The sequence below is a fragment of the Poecilia latipinna genome, unplaced genomic scaffold (genome assembly GCF_001443285.1).
Source record: "Poecilia latipinna isolate Pla-1442-1.1 unplaced genomic scaffold, P_latipinna-1.0 Scaffold402, whole genome shotgun sequence".
Lineage (NCBI taxonomy): Eukaryota > Metazoa > Chordata > Actinopteri > Cyprinodontiformes > Poeciliidae > Poecilia > Poecilia latipinna.
In genome coordinates, this window is record NW_015113018.1 from 888,741 (window position 1) to 904,103 (window position 15,363).

At 37.2% G+C, this 15,363-nt stretch overlaps 1 protein-coding gene across 1 annotated transcript in view; it reads left to right on the plus strand.

Moving 5' to 3' along the window:
- The window catches only part of LOC106950486 (kinesin-like protein KIF26B), an 88,913-nt gene extending 74,174 nt beyond the window's left edge, over positions 1-14,739 (plus strand). The window contains exons 6-10 of the mRNA XM_015037386.1: positions 3,515-3,730; positions 4,475-4,568; positions 10,517-10,662; positions 11,293-11,409; positions 12,720-14,739. Coding sequence (XP_014892872.1) covers positions 3,515-3,730; positions 4,475-4,568; positions 10,517-10,662; positions 11,293-11,409; positions 12,720-12,944 — 798 coding nt within the window. The 3' untranslated portion in view covers positions 12,945-14,739. The remainder of the gene's footprint in view (positions 1-3,514; positions 3,731-4,474; positions 4,569-10,516; positions 10,663-11,292; positions 11,410-12,719) is intronic.
- The last annotated feature ends 624 nt before the right edge of the window (positions 14,740-15,363 follow it).

Here is a 15,363-nt window from a genome sequence, read left to right on the forward strand (position 1 = left end):
TGTTTTCTGAAAAAAGGTGGGGGTTTTTTTATGTCCCCAATTAAAAAAAAAAAAAAAAAAAAAAAAAAAAAAAGATAGTAATTTTGAGAAATTGACTTTGAAAGCCATTATGGCCTCATTTCTGCTTCACTCTACAGCCTTTCACCTTCTTAAACATAAAGACCAAATGGGTTTCCGATGCGGAGCGCCTCGTGGACTGCACCTTATTCGGTGTGCGGTGGTAAAATCTTCCCCTCAGGCCGATGGGCTCCTTCACTGGGGTCAGCAGATGGCCTCGCTCTGCTTCCACGTGTGTGTGTGTGTTTCCCTGCAGTGGTGAGGGTTTGGAGGTATTCCTTTTCTAACTCGTGATCTGGGAGCACGCTGTTGGGTTTTTGATGTCACACAGCTTAACCTCTGTTCAGAAAGCAACCCAGAATATGTTTCGCTTTAAAGAATAAACCCATTTTTGAAAAATCTTAGAAGAATTTGAAAACATAAACTGTCTTAACCAAAGATGCTTTGTATAAAAGGGAGAGCGCAAGAAAGAGCTTCATGTTTAACTGCCTTTGTCCTTTTTAGATACGCTGTTGGTAGGACTGACACAATAAATCAATTAAATTAAAATTAACTCAATTTCCATTTGCATGATTTATTGTTTTTCTCTTTCTACCAAAAACTGGATGATAAAACTGGTGCTTTGGTCTCTATTAGCCCTTTTCTTGACAGTCAGTTTTGTTTATAGAGACTTTATTTTTCGTTTTAATTTTGAGTATTTATTTAGGATATTTAAAATGTCTTACGGGTCCAGTTTAAATGTTCAATAGAAATTCAAGTCTATTTATTTTTCACAATGTGCTCTTGCATTATTTTGGCATTATTATATCATAAAGGTTTGATTACAATCCTTTATGAGATTGTGCAGTTTAGTTGTGCTGCTGGTTTTACATGACATTACCCATCAGATTAAATAATCTCAGTCATAGTAGCAGATTATAATACTGTCAAAATAAAAGTAGCAGATTCAATATGAAAGAGAAAAAAGGTGAAGGAAAAGATCAAGGCTGAACTCAAACACTTTTCAAACTTTAAGCCATTGTGAACCAAGACGAAAACTTGTTGTTTACATCTTGGGTTGTTTTACTCCCTCCGTTTAGCTGACGCAGCTTTTTGCTCCTGCTGATATCAAAGAAAACAACCACCCAGCTAAAATGTGACTGCTAACAGTTTGAGACTGGAGATGAAGGAAAGGAGGAGAGAGAGAAGGCTAAAACTGGATTCCTGCAAATCAGGCCTTTTGATGTGCGGAAGTGAATGGAGATGAATAGAAAAAAAATAGGAAGGGATTAAGGAGAGGAAGAGATAACTAGAGAGTGACAGGTGAAGGAGGAGAAGAGATCAGGGAAGTGGAGGCGCTCAGAGTGAATAAGGGGATGAAAGCAGGAACACAAGCGTGATGATATCCATGTAGCACTAAAAGCTGAATTTTGTGATTCTCAGTGAGTCATTTCTCAAAGCCAAGGTGAAAATAGATTTTTTCCAACAAAAATCCTTCACAGACATGATAAGAATAACATTTCAGTGCTTAAATGTTAAAAAGAATCTTTTATAAATTGAAAATACAAAGTTGCTTTAAAAGGCATCTTTAAAACCACAACAAACTTTCCCTCAATTTACTGCTGGATGTTTATTTTATGTAATAAACCTGATTTTCTTCTATCTCAGACTTTTGGCAGCTTATTATTAGCTTACCATCAGTTTTCTTTTTACGTTTTATTCATTGTTATATAAAAAGAGATTGAGATGAATTTATAGGTGTACATGAGCAAGGAGTTGGTAATTATTCTGATGCTGTATGTCCAGCTGTTATTTAAAATTGTCATTATTATTATCCGTCGATTTTCTTGTCCTGTTATGAGTTCGTTTGTAACCATTTTGTCTATTTAATATAATTTATTTGTTGGCTCTTTAGCACAGTATATTGAACAGGCACATGGATATTATAACATGGTTTTAATTACAAGTATGTGATAATTACTGAGTCAGTAAGCAATGTATTTCATTAAATTAAGATAAGAGGTAGGCTTGAATAAACGTTATCTTCTTCCTACCCCTTTTCAGACAGAAAATTATTGGGAAACTAATTATTTTGTTCTTGGTTATGCATGCATATATTTTCTCTGTCCTACTGATCACTTTTCTTGTTTTTCAAACCCTGTTTGAAATAATAATAATAAAAAATCCAATTAACCTAGGTTCAACATCTAGTTAAAGTAACAGGAGTTCAGTAAAATGCCGAACTCCGGTTTAATTTAAATAAACAGAAAAAAATGAACTACAGAGGAACATAAACTGGGAGATTACTTAAAGAAAGGGTTGTGAATGTTCGACCAGCAAGAAATGTTTTGCACCGTCCTACTTCCAAACTATGCCTGTAGTTTTAAAAAGTCCAACTGAAGATATTTTCTGGGGTAAATGTCGAAACTGGTGTTTTGTTTTGGGTCGGTTCTTTCAGTGAAAACGAAAATGACCCCATTAAACTATTCTGGTTCTTGGAAAAGGAGACGTACCTTAAAATGGCGGCCGGATGTTTTCCATCGGGATTCGTCACAGCAGTGGTTGCTCACATTTAGAAATCAGCAGCATAAAACGAACCTGCAATCAGAGCATTGATTAAAGTAAATAGACATCAGAAGGACCTAACGTGAGAAATGTCTCATTAACTTAAAAACTAGGACAAAAACAGTGGTGGAGATTTACTTCAACGGCTAATTCTTCCCAGTTTAGCTATTTAACATTAGCTTTAGGCGTCACTAACATTTCAGCTAACTGGAGAAATGGCTTGCTTCTAAACCCCAGAAACATCCCGTTTGGCTGACTGCTCTTCATTGACAGGGTTTTAAATGAGCAGCACTTTCATGTAATTAACCACCTATAATTAGCAAAAGCAACTTCATATTTTCTTCATATTAGCTTTCTTACTAGATTAGCTTTTTTGCTAATCCGGTTTTGTAGCCTGACATCGTCTCATCTGACACCGCAGGTGTGTGGGTCATTTTTACAGACTGAACAGATTTACACCCACAAAGAAAGTAAGTCCTCCTAAAAACCAGCCTTACCGTGTATAAAGGCCTCGTTGAACAATTTCTTTCTTTTTGTCATTAAACGGTGAAGGAGATAGAGATAAAAATAAACGCACAAAAACGTAACTAAGAAGTTACTTCTTAGCTAACGATTTCACTAGTTCCACCATCTGTAATTTGCAATAATTTTTAAAGCCATTTGTATAATTATTTTTTAAAAAATTGTAGCTTAATATTTATAAATTTTAATGATAAAGACAAATAAAAAGTTTATAGAACTCCATGTAACATTATTGAGCTGTGATACATACTAATAAAATTACACAATGTTTTTAAGTAATTTTTTTACCATTTGGCACCAATAAAAATATACTGATTTTATGTCATGGTAATGCTCTTGAATTTACTTTTAGCCAACCCTGTGTTAATAGCTCTGATCGTTTTGTTCTCAGGTGAAGGTGATGGTCAGAGTTTGCCCAACGTCTCAGTCTGATGCTGCAGAGTCCAGTTCCTTCTTGAAAGTGGATCCCAGAAAGAAACAGATCACCATCATGGACCCGTCGGCCAACCAGACACCGAATGCTGCCTCCCAGAAAAGAGCAGGAGTCAATCATGCCCCGCCAAAGATGTTCACCTTTGATGCTGCATTTCCTCCAGATGCATCACAGGTGAGAATTTTGGTGTGAAAAAATACAGCCAATGCCAGTTTTCTTCCTAAAAGCGTCAAATTATTTGGAATGTGATTATTCTTTAAATCACCACTGGAAGCCAAACTTGTGTCTTTATTTGAAATTCAACATTTAATTTACATAAACCACCTCCTTATACTTTCACTCTTTTAGCTTTTCTTAGTTATGAGTTAAACTACAAGCTGGGGAGACAAGCACAACAAATCAATAAATCAAGTTTATTTGCAGAGCACATTTCAGCAACAAGGCAGTTCAAAGTGTTTTACATCATAAAAATGCAGGCGCCGTCGTTACACATCAGAACGTTGTTTCATTTATAATGTTTTAAATCTAGTTTAAAACTTTAAATCTAGTTTCAGTCTAGATTTAAAAGTGTTTTGACTTTGTTCCAAATTTGTGGTGCATAGAAACTTGAAGACTGTTGATCATTACATATATTTACAAATGCATATTTGTAATTAAAAACTAAAAAAAAAACTCTGAAAACATTACATCCTCCTCCTTCCACCTCAAATGTGAATGTTCAAGTAGTGAATATTTTCCACAGAAACAAATATGGCTTCCCAAGTTGCTAAAATAAAAAAAGCAAAAAGGAGTACATTGATTAGAAAATGAGTGATGAGTTTGGCGTAAAGGTGAACAGAATTTGAATGTGGCCATCTCAGTGTATAATCTTTGCTTTGTGTTTTTCCTCATCATCTCTCCGTCGTCGCCTGTTGCCAGGCGGAGGTGTGTGCAGGAACAGTGGCTGAGGTCATCCAGTCGGTGGTGAACGGAGCCGACGGCTGCATCTTCTGCTTTGGACACTCCAAACTGGGTAACAGCCTCTTGAACACAACTTCCCCGGCTACAGAGCATATGTGGTTTATGAGTCATCCCTCGTATGTGTGCCTGACTGTCAGTGTGTCAGTCCTTCACTTGGCGACTCTCCCTCGTCTCTCAGAGACAGAAGAGGATTAGTGTCTGCTCTGGCTGAAAGCTTCCTCAGTCTGTTTTCCTGTCTTCCTCTTTTGCTCCCTAATCCTCCTGAAGCTGATTTTTTAGAGAAGTCAACTTAGGGTCAGGACCCTTCACTGCACACTGCAACGCAATCTGAACCCAAACATGTGCAGCGTTAACAAAGGCCAGGCAGCTCAGACACATGTTGTTTAACTTCGGGTCAGACCCAGTTGTGTTTATCCCCTAGTTGCATTATTGGTCATGTTCTGTGGTCTGAATACATCCAGCTGAAGTTTCCACCAAGTCTCTTTAAGATATGGAACTGAAGATAATGGCTGAGAATTAAAATGTGTCGGTTCAGCGAGTAACATGTAGCCGAGGCCCTGAGGGAGACTCCCAACTTGTACTCAAAATCACAATTTGGATTAAATTAACTAGATCATTTTTATTTCTTTGTTTGACATGTACAGCTCTGGAAATAATGAAGAGCCCACTGCACTGAACCCGACAGAAAACCTCCTGGTTATTCCACCAAATATTGATCTCTGAACTAAAGTTAAAACATTATTGTCGTTTCTAAATTAACATGACATTACATTATTTGAGGTCTGAAAGCCCGGCGTCTTTTATGTTCTTATTTCAACCATTTCTCATTTCTGCAAATAAAAACTAAATTTTTGCTTTGAATTTCAGAGACATGTTGTCAGTGGTTCATAGAATAAAAGAACAAAATTAATTTTACTCCAACATAAACCTATAAAGAGTAAAATCAGATAATCTGAAGAGGTCTCTTAATTTTTTCCAGAGCTGTATTTCAGAGATCCGCCTGAAGTTCGTTGAACCCAAAGTGATTCTCCACAGACACATACATTTCTTATTGGCTGAGCCGTGCGTTTACTTCTGTTCTGTAACTTATTGGGAAAAACCAAAAACAAGTGTGTGAACATCCAATATGTTAATCAGCTTTGAGTTTCTCCCACATTCCTTGAAACTTCTTTACAGAGCTACTCCGCAAACAAGCTGAATTCAAATCAAAGTTTACAAATTTTGTAACCTCTGAAACTTTAATTTAATGCAGGAAGAGGTTCTTTATAACTTGCAAAAAAACATAAAATAACAGTTTTCTCTGAAATTGGTGGTTTTATAATTTTTTTTCTCAGTTTCTGCACTGTCGACTTGTTCATACGTTCGCCGTGACGCGTCACAAATGTCGACATTTGTTGACCATACACTTCAACTTGTCTGCAGAGGCAGAGGGAAAAATACCTCTAGCTAAGACTATCACTTTACCCAGGCACTACTTACGAAACCTGTTTAACGTACAACTCCTGAACATCCTGCAGGCGCTGAGAGGCGATCGAACTCGTGTCTCAATCTGAAGAAATAAAGATGAGAAACACATGAGGTTTTTTTGGCTGCATCAAAATTAGTGTATTTTGCAAAACAAAAACAACTAAATCATTTTTATTTCTTTGCTTGACATGTACAGCTCTGGAAATAATGAAAAGCCCACTGCATCACACGAGTCGTGACTAACAACTGATTGTTTTACTAAAAAACAAACAACAGGAAGTGGTAGGAGGATGATGATGCGGCATGTTTTTTAACATGAAGAAACTTATTCATTTGCAATTTTAACCAAGTTTCTAATTTAACAACATTAGTGGAATATCGATAAAGTGTTGCGTACATTTGAAATTAAGCTATATAGTTCATGATTTAATCAAAAATGGGCAAAGAAAAAAGTTACTCCTGATCAAAAAAACACATTTTACTGTCTAACATTTGCCTTTGTTCATAATCACCAAGACATTTGTGGACATTCTGTAAACTGATTAGATAAAAGTGAATTTTTTGGGGGAGAGTGCATCTTAAAAATCTATGCCAACAATCAAACATGTAATGGGAAAGGACATTTAAGTTGATATTAAGCAGAACATTTACAAACAAACTAGGTTGGGTGAGTAAACTGATTTTAAATATCTATTTTAGCGATTAAACTCACTAATAATTAAATATATACAAACTGTTTTTCTACGTTTTCAATATTCCCAACATTAATTTCACTCAATGCAACTGGAAAAATAGCTTTACCTTAATGTTTAATTTTATGTTGTTAGTGCTGATTAGCACATCAAATGTCTTTGGCATTTAAAGATAAATTAAAATCTTTCTTTGTCTACAGACATGCAGGTTGGGTGAACTGGTGACTCAAAACTCTTTGGGAGTGCATTTATCCACGCTTAGCTGCACACACGCAGGCAGAGACGAGCTATAGCAACCTTAAGCTAAATGTGGGTGAGCATATAAAATGAATGAGTGGGTGAGCCAGATGTGCACACAATAATTAGAGCCTCCTAAAACAAAATAAGTCACCACTGTGCTCGTCTAGACAGGTGCTTTTATTCCACAACTTTCATCAAACTTTGAAACAGAAAAATAAAGACAGAATTAATGGTAAAAGCTACTCTGCCTGTAATGAACGACTACATCTGGAACTAATGTTCCCTCTAATTGCTTGAGCATGGCCGTGTAAATGACACTGCAGGCGCTTTTATAAGCTTGGAGAAACAAACTTTTGTTGATGGATTTCTGAATGGATTCCTGCGTTCTGTCGCTACCGTGACCAGGAACGGTTTCAGCTTAAAGAGCCGCAGCAGCAGCAGCTCACCCCGGGCCATGAATCTTAATGGGGACGCCGCGTTATAATGACATTACCTTTTTGCTAATTAAAATGGGGAAAGTAGCACAAAGAGTGTTTATCTTCAGCCTGGAAGCCCTGGGCTGTGGATTCATGAGGGGTCAAATCTCAGTACAAGCAGGTTCGCATTGAAAAAAGCCAAATATACCAAAATTAAAAACTGCTACATTTGTATAATTTTGATACAAGCCAAATATTATAGCTTTTGTCAGCATTGTTACTAAAAGCCTAAGAGTGATTAAACTTTTCCACACTTTGTCACACTGCAGTCACAAATGTAAGATTTATTTTAGTGAAATTTTATGTAATAGACATTGCACAAAAGGCTGAAGAAAATAATTATCTGAAAATGTAGGTAAGGCAGGTAATTTTATTTATGTAGCACATTTTCAGCAACAAGGCAGTTCAAAGTGTTTTACATGAATTAGAAGGAAATACAAACAAAACCAAAGAAAGACAAAATGTTAGAGATGTATAAAACTAAATGTTGGTTCTGGGTTGACATTTAGCTTTATAAACTTCTATAAAGCTAAATGTTGGTTCTCCATGTTTGTTCTGAGTTGCTAAGTAACAAACCAACAGGAGTTTCTAGGTGTTGCTCCGACATTAAAAGCATAAAGCTAAATGTTGGTTGGTTCTCCATGCTTCATTATAAAACTAAATGTTGGTTCCAGTTGTTCTGGGTTGCTAAGTAGATGGTACTGTTTAAGGCTACGTTCACATTGCAGACTGAAGTGACCCGATTCTGATTTTGTTTGCCATAATGCGACCTGTATCCGATCTTTTCATGACAGTCTGAACAACACAGGTCGGATTCTTTTCGAATGCGACCAAGGCCACTTGGATATCCGTTATGTATCCGATTCAAATGTGACCTAATGGCCAGGTCTCATTCATCTACCTGAACGCCACTGATACTCGACAAACGTCCCTATTCTCTGTCCTGATACTCACAAGCACGAAGATAAACAGCAACCATGGTGGACGTTAATGAGGATTAAGTTGTTATTGTGCTGGTTCCGGTTGGACAACTTCAACATCGTAAGCTAAGCTCCACCGTTAGCATGTTTACTTCCACAAACACTGAGAACTTCTTCTTTTATGGCGTTTGACTATGACGCTGATGTTATTGCGCCCTCTACTGCACATGCGGGACACTTTCAGGTCGTTTGCCGTTCACACTGGAGATCACGTACAGGGCGCATTTATTTGGAAGTGTGAACAGCAAAACAATTCGATTTGACCAAAACTCTGAATTGGGGCACTTCAGGCTGCAGTGTGAACGCAGCCGTAGTTTGTTCTAGATTTGTAACCTATAAAGCTAAAGTGTAGCAAGCAGCTACTTTTTTGTCTTTTATGTCTCTTCCAGCTTTGTTCATCTTGAAAATCACAACTTCTCCATTTTTTATTGGCATAGTCAGGTTGAATGGAAACTTTTAAGACCTGCCAAAGGTCTGAGCTTTAACTAGGACATGAATAGGCTTCGATCTAAAACTATTTTGCGGTAGCTGGTTGAAGGTTTTGGATTATTGCACTGAATACTCCATACCTTGACACTCAATCCCTGTTTATTTTAACCTTGTTCAGACAGTGACAGCATCTGTTATTTTGGTTTGATGCGACCAATTACGAGGCATCCACACCACTATAAAAAAATAAACTCAGTTCACTCACTGTTTTACAGTCTGCAGCGTAACGTTCCTGTGCAGCCGGCTGAAGCAGTCAGCCACAGAACCAGGACTTGACAGTCTGCAGCAGCGAGAACAAAGGAAATGGCTGTGATATACCAACACTCACATTCTGTCACATAAAGTCGGGCCTGAAAGGAAGAGAGACACACAGAGACGTAATGGCTGTTAAATAGACAAATTGTGATGAAGGAAATCCATCAAATCAACTGGGAAATCAAATTAGTCAAAGTTAATGGTCTGGTGTTGAACTTTAAAGAGGATCGAATACAAAATTCACTTTTTGCGTATTTTTTGTACGTCCTTTCAGGTCCCAACTGCTTTCAAAACACTCGGATGTTTCTGGCAATAACTTAATGTTTTTTAGTGTCTGGAAAACAAGACATTTCAAAATCCTCTTCAATGTAACTGCTCCGTTACCCAGTAACCCTAACCGAGCCTGGAGTTGCCTAGCAACCCAAACGGAACTCCAGCACGTTTGGTCAGCTGTATGCTCTGTGCAATGGATGCTGGAAATGTCAAGTGTATTGTTATTGACTCATCATTCAGAAACTGTTTACTGTATAGCTCATGGATTATAATCTGACATCAATTAAAGCTGAGGCAGCATTTTTGAGAAAATCTGCAATAAACTCCCAATTATGTAACAGTTCAGAAAAGTGCTGGGATTTCTTGATTTTGTGTAAATTTCCACAATAATTCTCAAGAAACTGGAGAGACTGATCAATATCATTTAGCAGTAAACAGATAAAAACTGCATTGATTTGGTTGATAGCATAATATTTAAGAACACTAAGTGTTTAGTCTGGAATCTAGAGGACCAGTTTGGATCTACAGGGCCGGATTTGGCCCACAGGCCTTGAGTTTGACACATGCCATAGATCTATCTGTCCTAACCTGTTCAAGGAAACCTAATAGGTCAACTTTTACACTCATGGAGCAGCTTTTTGGTTTTATTAACACAAAGTGTCACAATGTATAAATGAATGCACATTGTCTCTTTTACAACGCGTTTGCACCGTTTCATGAAGCAGCTCAGTGTTTTTAGAGCAGATGCTTGAGGAAACGCTGAGGGAGAACAATGTAAAATCAGAACGTAGCTGACAGCCTCCCCTCCATCCTCATTCAGAACAAATGGGAAACATTTCTCTACGCTGCATCACAGGAGTCAGGCTTTCATGTCCTCTGTTTTCCACATGTTAGCTGTGACATATGGCTTTGTTTAGGCGGGTGTTTGATCTCCTGATTCTGACAGCCGCAGCAGGTGTAGGAGGAGGATAATCATCGCCCTGTGACTGGAGGAGACACAGATCCACTCACAGACGATCATTTCACTCACACCTTTTTCTTACTCATCTTCCTCCAGAGAATAGAGGTTTTATGATCTTTTTCTTCTCACCCCTTGCTCTGCTTTTTGTCTGTGTGTGTGTCATCCAGGAAAATCGTACACAATGATTGGTCGTGATGACTCTCTTCAGACCCTGGGAATAATCCCCTGTGCCATCTCCTGGCTCTTTAAACTCATCAATGAGAGGAAGGAGAAAACAGGAGCGCGCTTCTCTGTTCGAGTCTCTGCTGTGGAGGTGATTGAGAAAAACACCTCAGTTATTAGAAACATTACTGATGTTTTTTATCATATAGATAAGGAAGCAGCTGCAGCGGTCACTGACTGTTGTTAATTTAGTATTTTTTTAAGCTTTCACTTAAGAAATGCTCCTAAGTTTTTTTAAAAAAAGAAAAGAAAATGTTTTTAGCCTGTGTCGTTGAGTGACTTATTCTGCAGCATTTCTTGTCTTTTTAGTTAAGATCATAAAAGTCAGTAAAACTACTGAACTGTAAAACATTTGAAGGTGTTTTAACTTGGAAATGAAAGCCCACCTGCTGAAAATGCAACTTAAGTCAACAAGAAAATTGTTTTGGTTTTTACTCAGAAATTAAAGTTCATGAAGTTGATTTAACAAGAGACAAGTTGTCTAAAAAATGTTTTTTAAGTTCATTAATCTTGAATTGTGAGTTTTAACTTAATGCTGCAATTTAAACCAAATAATTATTTCACAATATGTAAATAAAAACTGCCCTCAACTGGTTAAAGAGCCACATTTCCCTATTATTTTACTCACAATATCAAGTTAAAATAACTTATTTTACTTTAGAATAATTTAAATTCTTGTTTCAAATTGCATGAACAAAATTTCTGATTGATTTGTGTTCAGGTTTGGGGAAAGGAGGAAAACCTGAAGGATTTGCTGTCTGACGTGGCTACAGGAAGTCTGCAGGACGGCCAGTCGCCTGGAGTTTATCTGTGTGAGGATCCAATCTGTGGCATGCAGGTACATCTGACAGCTGTTTGCTTATTTAAATGTTTTCAATTTGCTTCAGAATTTATTTTTAACTTTTAAAAGTCGATTTTGTCTTTGGGAGTTGGGGCAGAAACACACCCTTGTGACATTTGAAAATAATGAGAATCAAAAGTACAGAAGGAAAAAGTACTTGATAAAAAACTTTAATCAATCGAATGCAGGGTTTCCCCCAGTCTATTATAAGCCTGGCGGGCCACCAGGCTTGGGCCCCCACCAGGCTTAGCATTGCTTATTTATTTAAGTTTTTTTTTTAATGTTTGCACTTTTTAAGACTTTATAGTTGGTGTTCAGATATTAATCTCCCAATCTTTCAATAACACATAATTATCAAGAGATATTTTCAAACCACTGAGCTTAGCAAGTTTTCTGGGGGGAACCTTGAAATGTAAAGATTATTTTACTATTTTACCTTAACTGAAAGGCATTATGCCTGTTCAAAGAGCGAAAAAGCACAAATCAAATAGTGTAATGATAAAACAATATAATCTGCCTTATCAGATTATGACTTTTTAACATGCTTCATACAAAACTCAAACAACCACTAAATTATTACTAAATAGACTAACAAATTAGAGAATAGCAGCAGCATTACTTTTGCTGTTTGTCCATGATTACGTAATCTCAGAGTGGTGTCCAAATCTGAGCCAAAATTGTCAAGTTATCAGTTTTGCTTCACTGCAATTCAGTATTTTTTTAAAATTGTAGATGGAAATGCTGAGCAATAAAATCAATGCAAATTGTGTTAACCAGACAAATGCAGTCTGATTTTTGCCAAATAAAGCAACACACATATACAAAACATGTTAAACAGCTGATTCTGACCACAAAGGACGGCTTTCACCAAAGTTTAACAGTATTATAGTTTGTTTTTTTTCCTTTTTTCAGGAAAAACACACCACAGTAGTCAGATTGTCACAAAGTGACAGCAACAAGTGAGCAGCAGAATCTCTGCTTGTTTATAGGATTAGAGGGTCTGGTGCAAACACATCTGTATAATCCCTAACTAATCTGGCATAATCTCATCAGTAATTACATCCTGCAGCACACACACACATTTTCCACTCCTTGCAGCTTCTTTGTATGTCACATACCTGCAGGTGAACCATTACTAGCAGAGCCCTACATGTCAAATCCTCATTGTAAACATAATCATCGTATAAATACTTTTTGGCTGGTGACTCAAATCCCTCTGGCTTAATTTGGTTTCCTCTTACCTCCCCCATCCTATCATGTCTGTAACATTGATGCAACATTATTTTTCAAATCTGGATGCTTTCCAGCTCCAAAACCAGTCGGAGCTCCGTGCTCCCACCCCAGAGAAGGCGGCCTGGTTCCTGGATGCGGCCATCACAGCTCGCCACAGCAGCCAGCGGCCCAGCACCACAGAAGAAGAACACAGGAACTCCCACATGCTCTTCACGTTGCACATCTACCAGTACCGCATGGAAAAGACAGGCAAAGGAGGGAGTGAGTACTCTATGCTAGGAAAACATTATTACCATTGAGATGCGTTTTCCTGCAGCAGATCTAGTTTTTCATTTTATTGAGGAAAAGAAAGTTTGTCTGAAATATGATATTCAGATCTGTGTGTTATAAATGCAAATCTGTCACCAGTATGCCACTGTGTGATCTATTAATAATAATTCAGTGCTTAGAGAATAACAGTCTGATAACACAATCACACTGAGTCACTGCATGTGACTGAGACAGAGTCTGACACTTCTCATGCACAAAATGTGTGCGCATTAATGTACTTGTCAGTGTTTCCTATTCAGAGCTATTTCCGAGTATAATAACTCTTCTAAGATCACCTGCCGTGTGGGACCAAAGCTCAGTCGTAACGCAGCATAATACAGATTTTTTTAAATTGTTCGAGTTTGCTGAAAATTACTTCTAGTTTAAGGGACGGATTAGGAATGTAGTGGTAACTGTTACAGTTAGCACAGTGTTAGCATTAAGCAAAAATGTATCAAATGCTAGTAGCATGTGGAGACTAGCATGTCATGTTGATCTCCAGTAATATACCAAACATGCTAGTAACACCCCACATGCTACTGACTGCATTTTATCAAATCATAGCACTGTTGCTAATTTTTAGCATATACAATATTGTTTGCTAAATAGAGTAAATCCATATTAGAGAACATGCTATTAATCCCCAACAACTATTGACTACATCTTAGCTAGCATTAGCATTGTTGCTAATTTAAGCTTCTACAATGTTAGCATACTAAAGGGAGTAAACCAAGAATAGTCAACATGCTATTAATCCCCCAACAACTATTGGCTACATCTTAGCTAGCATTATTATTGTTCTTATAGTGTTGTTGCTAACTTTAGTTTCTTCAATAATGTTTTCATACTGAGAAGGGCAAGACAAGGTTTATCTACTTGCTACTGACAACCTACATGCTGTTGACATCATTTTTGGCTAACCTTAGCATTTTAGTTACATTTAACTTATACACTGTTGTTGAAATACAAAATGGAGTAAGTCAATGATAGTCAACTTGTTACTGACAGCATTTTAGCTAAGCCTGGACATTTTCATCACATACAACAGACAGACACAAACTATCTGTTGTCTTAACCAGTTTATGCTTTGACACTCAAATCAGCTCCACTGATGCCTCTGATTCAAGTCTGATATGGACACTTTGACAGGCTCCTTTAGAATTTATTTTAAAAAGTAGTAAATAAACTTAAGGAAGTCAATTAAAAGTCTAATTGTGGTCAGCAATAAATACGCGTGTGTGTGTGTGTGTGTTAGCATAATTGTCAACATGCATGATAGGAAGAGACACAGAGATTAGGGATGAATAACTGTAATGTGGTCATCATTTTGCTTTCAGCTGACCCTGGACTTCATTTGCTAAAATGTCTTTTATTGCAAACACATTTTGATATTTACTCAGTTTTCCCCATTTTGGAACTTGGAAGCAAAGCACATTGACGAAAACATTCCTTTTGGTTTAATCTTAATCCATTTGTCATTATGCTTCAATAAAAAAGAGTTTGTTAGAGTTGTTTGAATCTTATCTTAAGAGCTGCAGCTTCACCATCAAACTCACTAAATTGTCCTGTTGGATTGGGCAGGGATCCATTCTTTGTTCTCTTTTTAAAAGCTCCAGTTCAGTTTCATCCTAGACGAAAATCAGATATCATTCCACTAATCTTAAATCTACTTGATTGTAAGCAGGAGAGATAAAGCCCCACTGAATGCTTTGCTGGACGGCTTTAAATAATGGATGAAATGTAAAACAGATGCAAGATGTTTGGGAGTACATAACCTCCCCAACTCCAAAAGTTTTTCTGTAAAAACTCAGCGTAATTTTTGACATGACATTCTTTCTCATTGCCAAGAAACAAACAGTTGTCAGAAGCTTCTATTTTTGTCAACTGAGAGTCCTTGCCGAAATCTTTACTCTCATTCCTGCACTTTAAAAGGGTGATTTACAATTTCATCTAATCTACACAAGACAAGTGTACAGTCTGCATTGTGATATTTCCCTCACCAATTTAAATATCAAGCTAATTTTACATACTTCATCTGTTGTAGATTTACTGTACTGGGCCTCTAATTTAGATTAGAATCTATTTACAGCAGTCTTTCTCAAACTGTGGTCCGCAGGCGCCCCCTAGTGAACTGCGAGGTACTGCATGTAAACAACCGTTTACGTACCGTGACGTCAGCTAAAAGTGCGATGCTACAGTTAGCTTAAGATCGTTATTAAAAATAGTAATGGATAGCAATGAATAAGTGGCTTAAGATTAGGTCACTAAAAAGAAAAACTGAAGATAGAAGTGGAAAGTTTTTCAGGGTGAGCTGCAGAACTTTTGTTTTTGAATACTACTAAGATATATAGCATGTCGCAGGACCTCAGTTTTTTTTTTTTGTTTTTTTTATTGACAATAAAGGGGTTT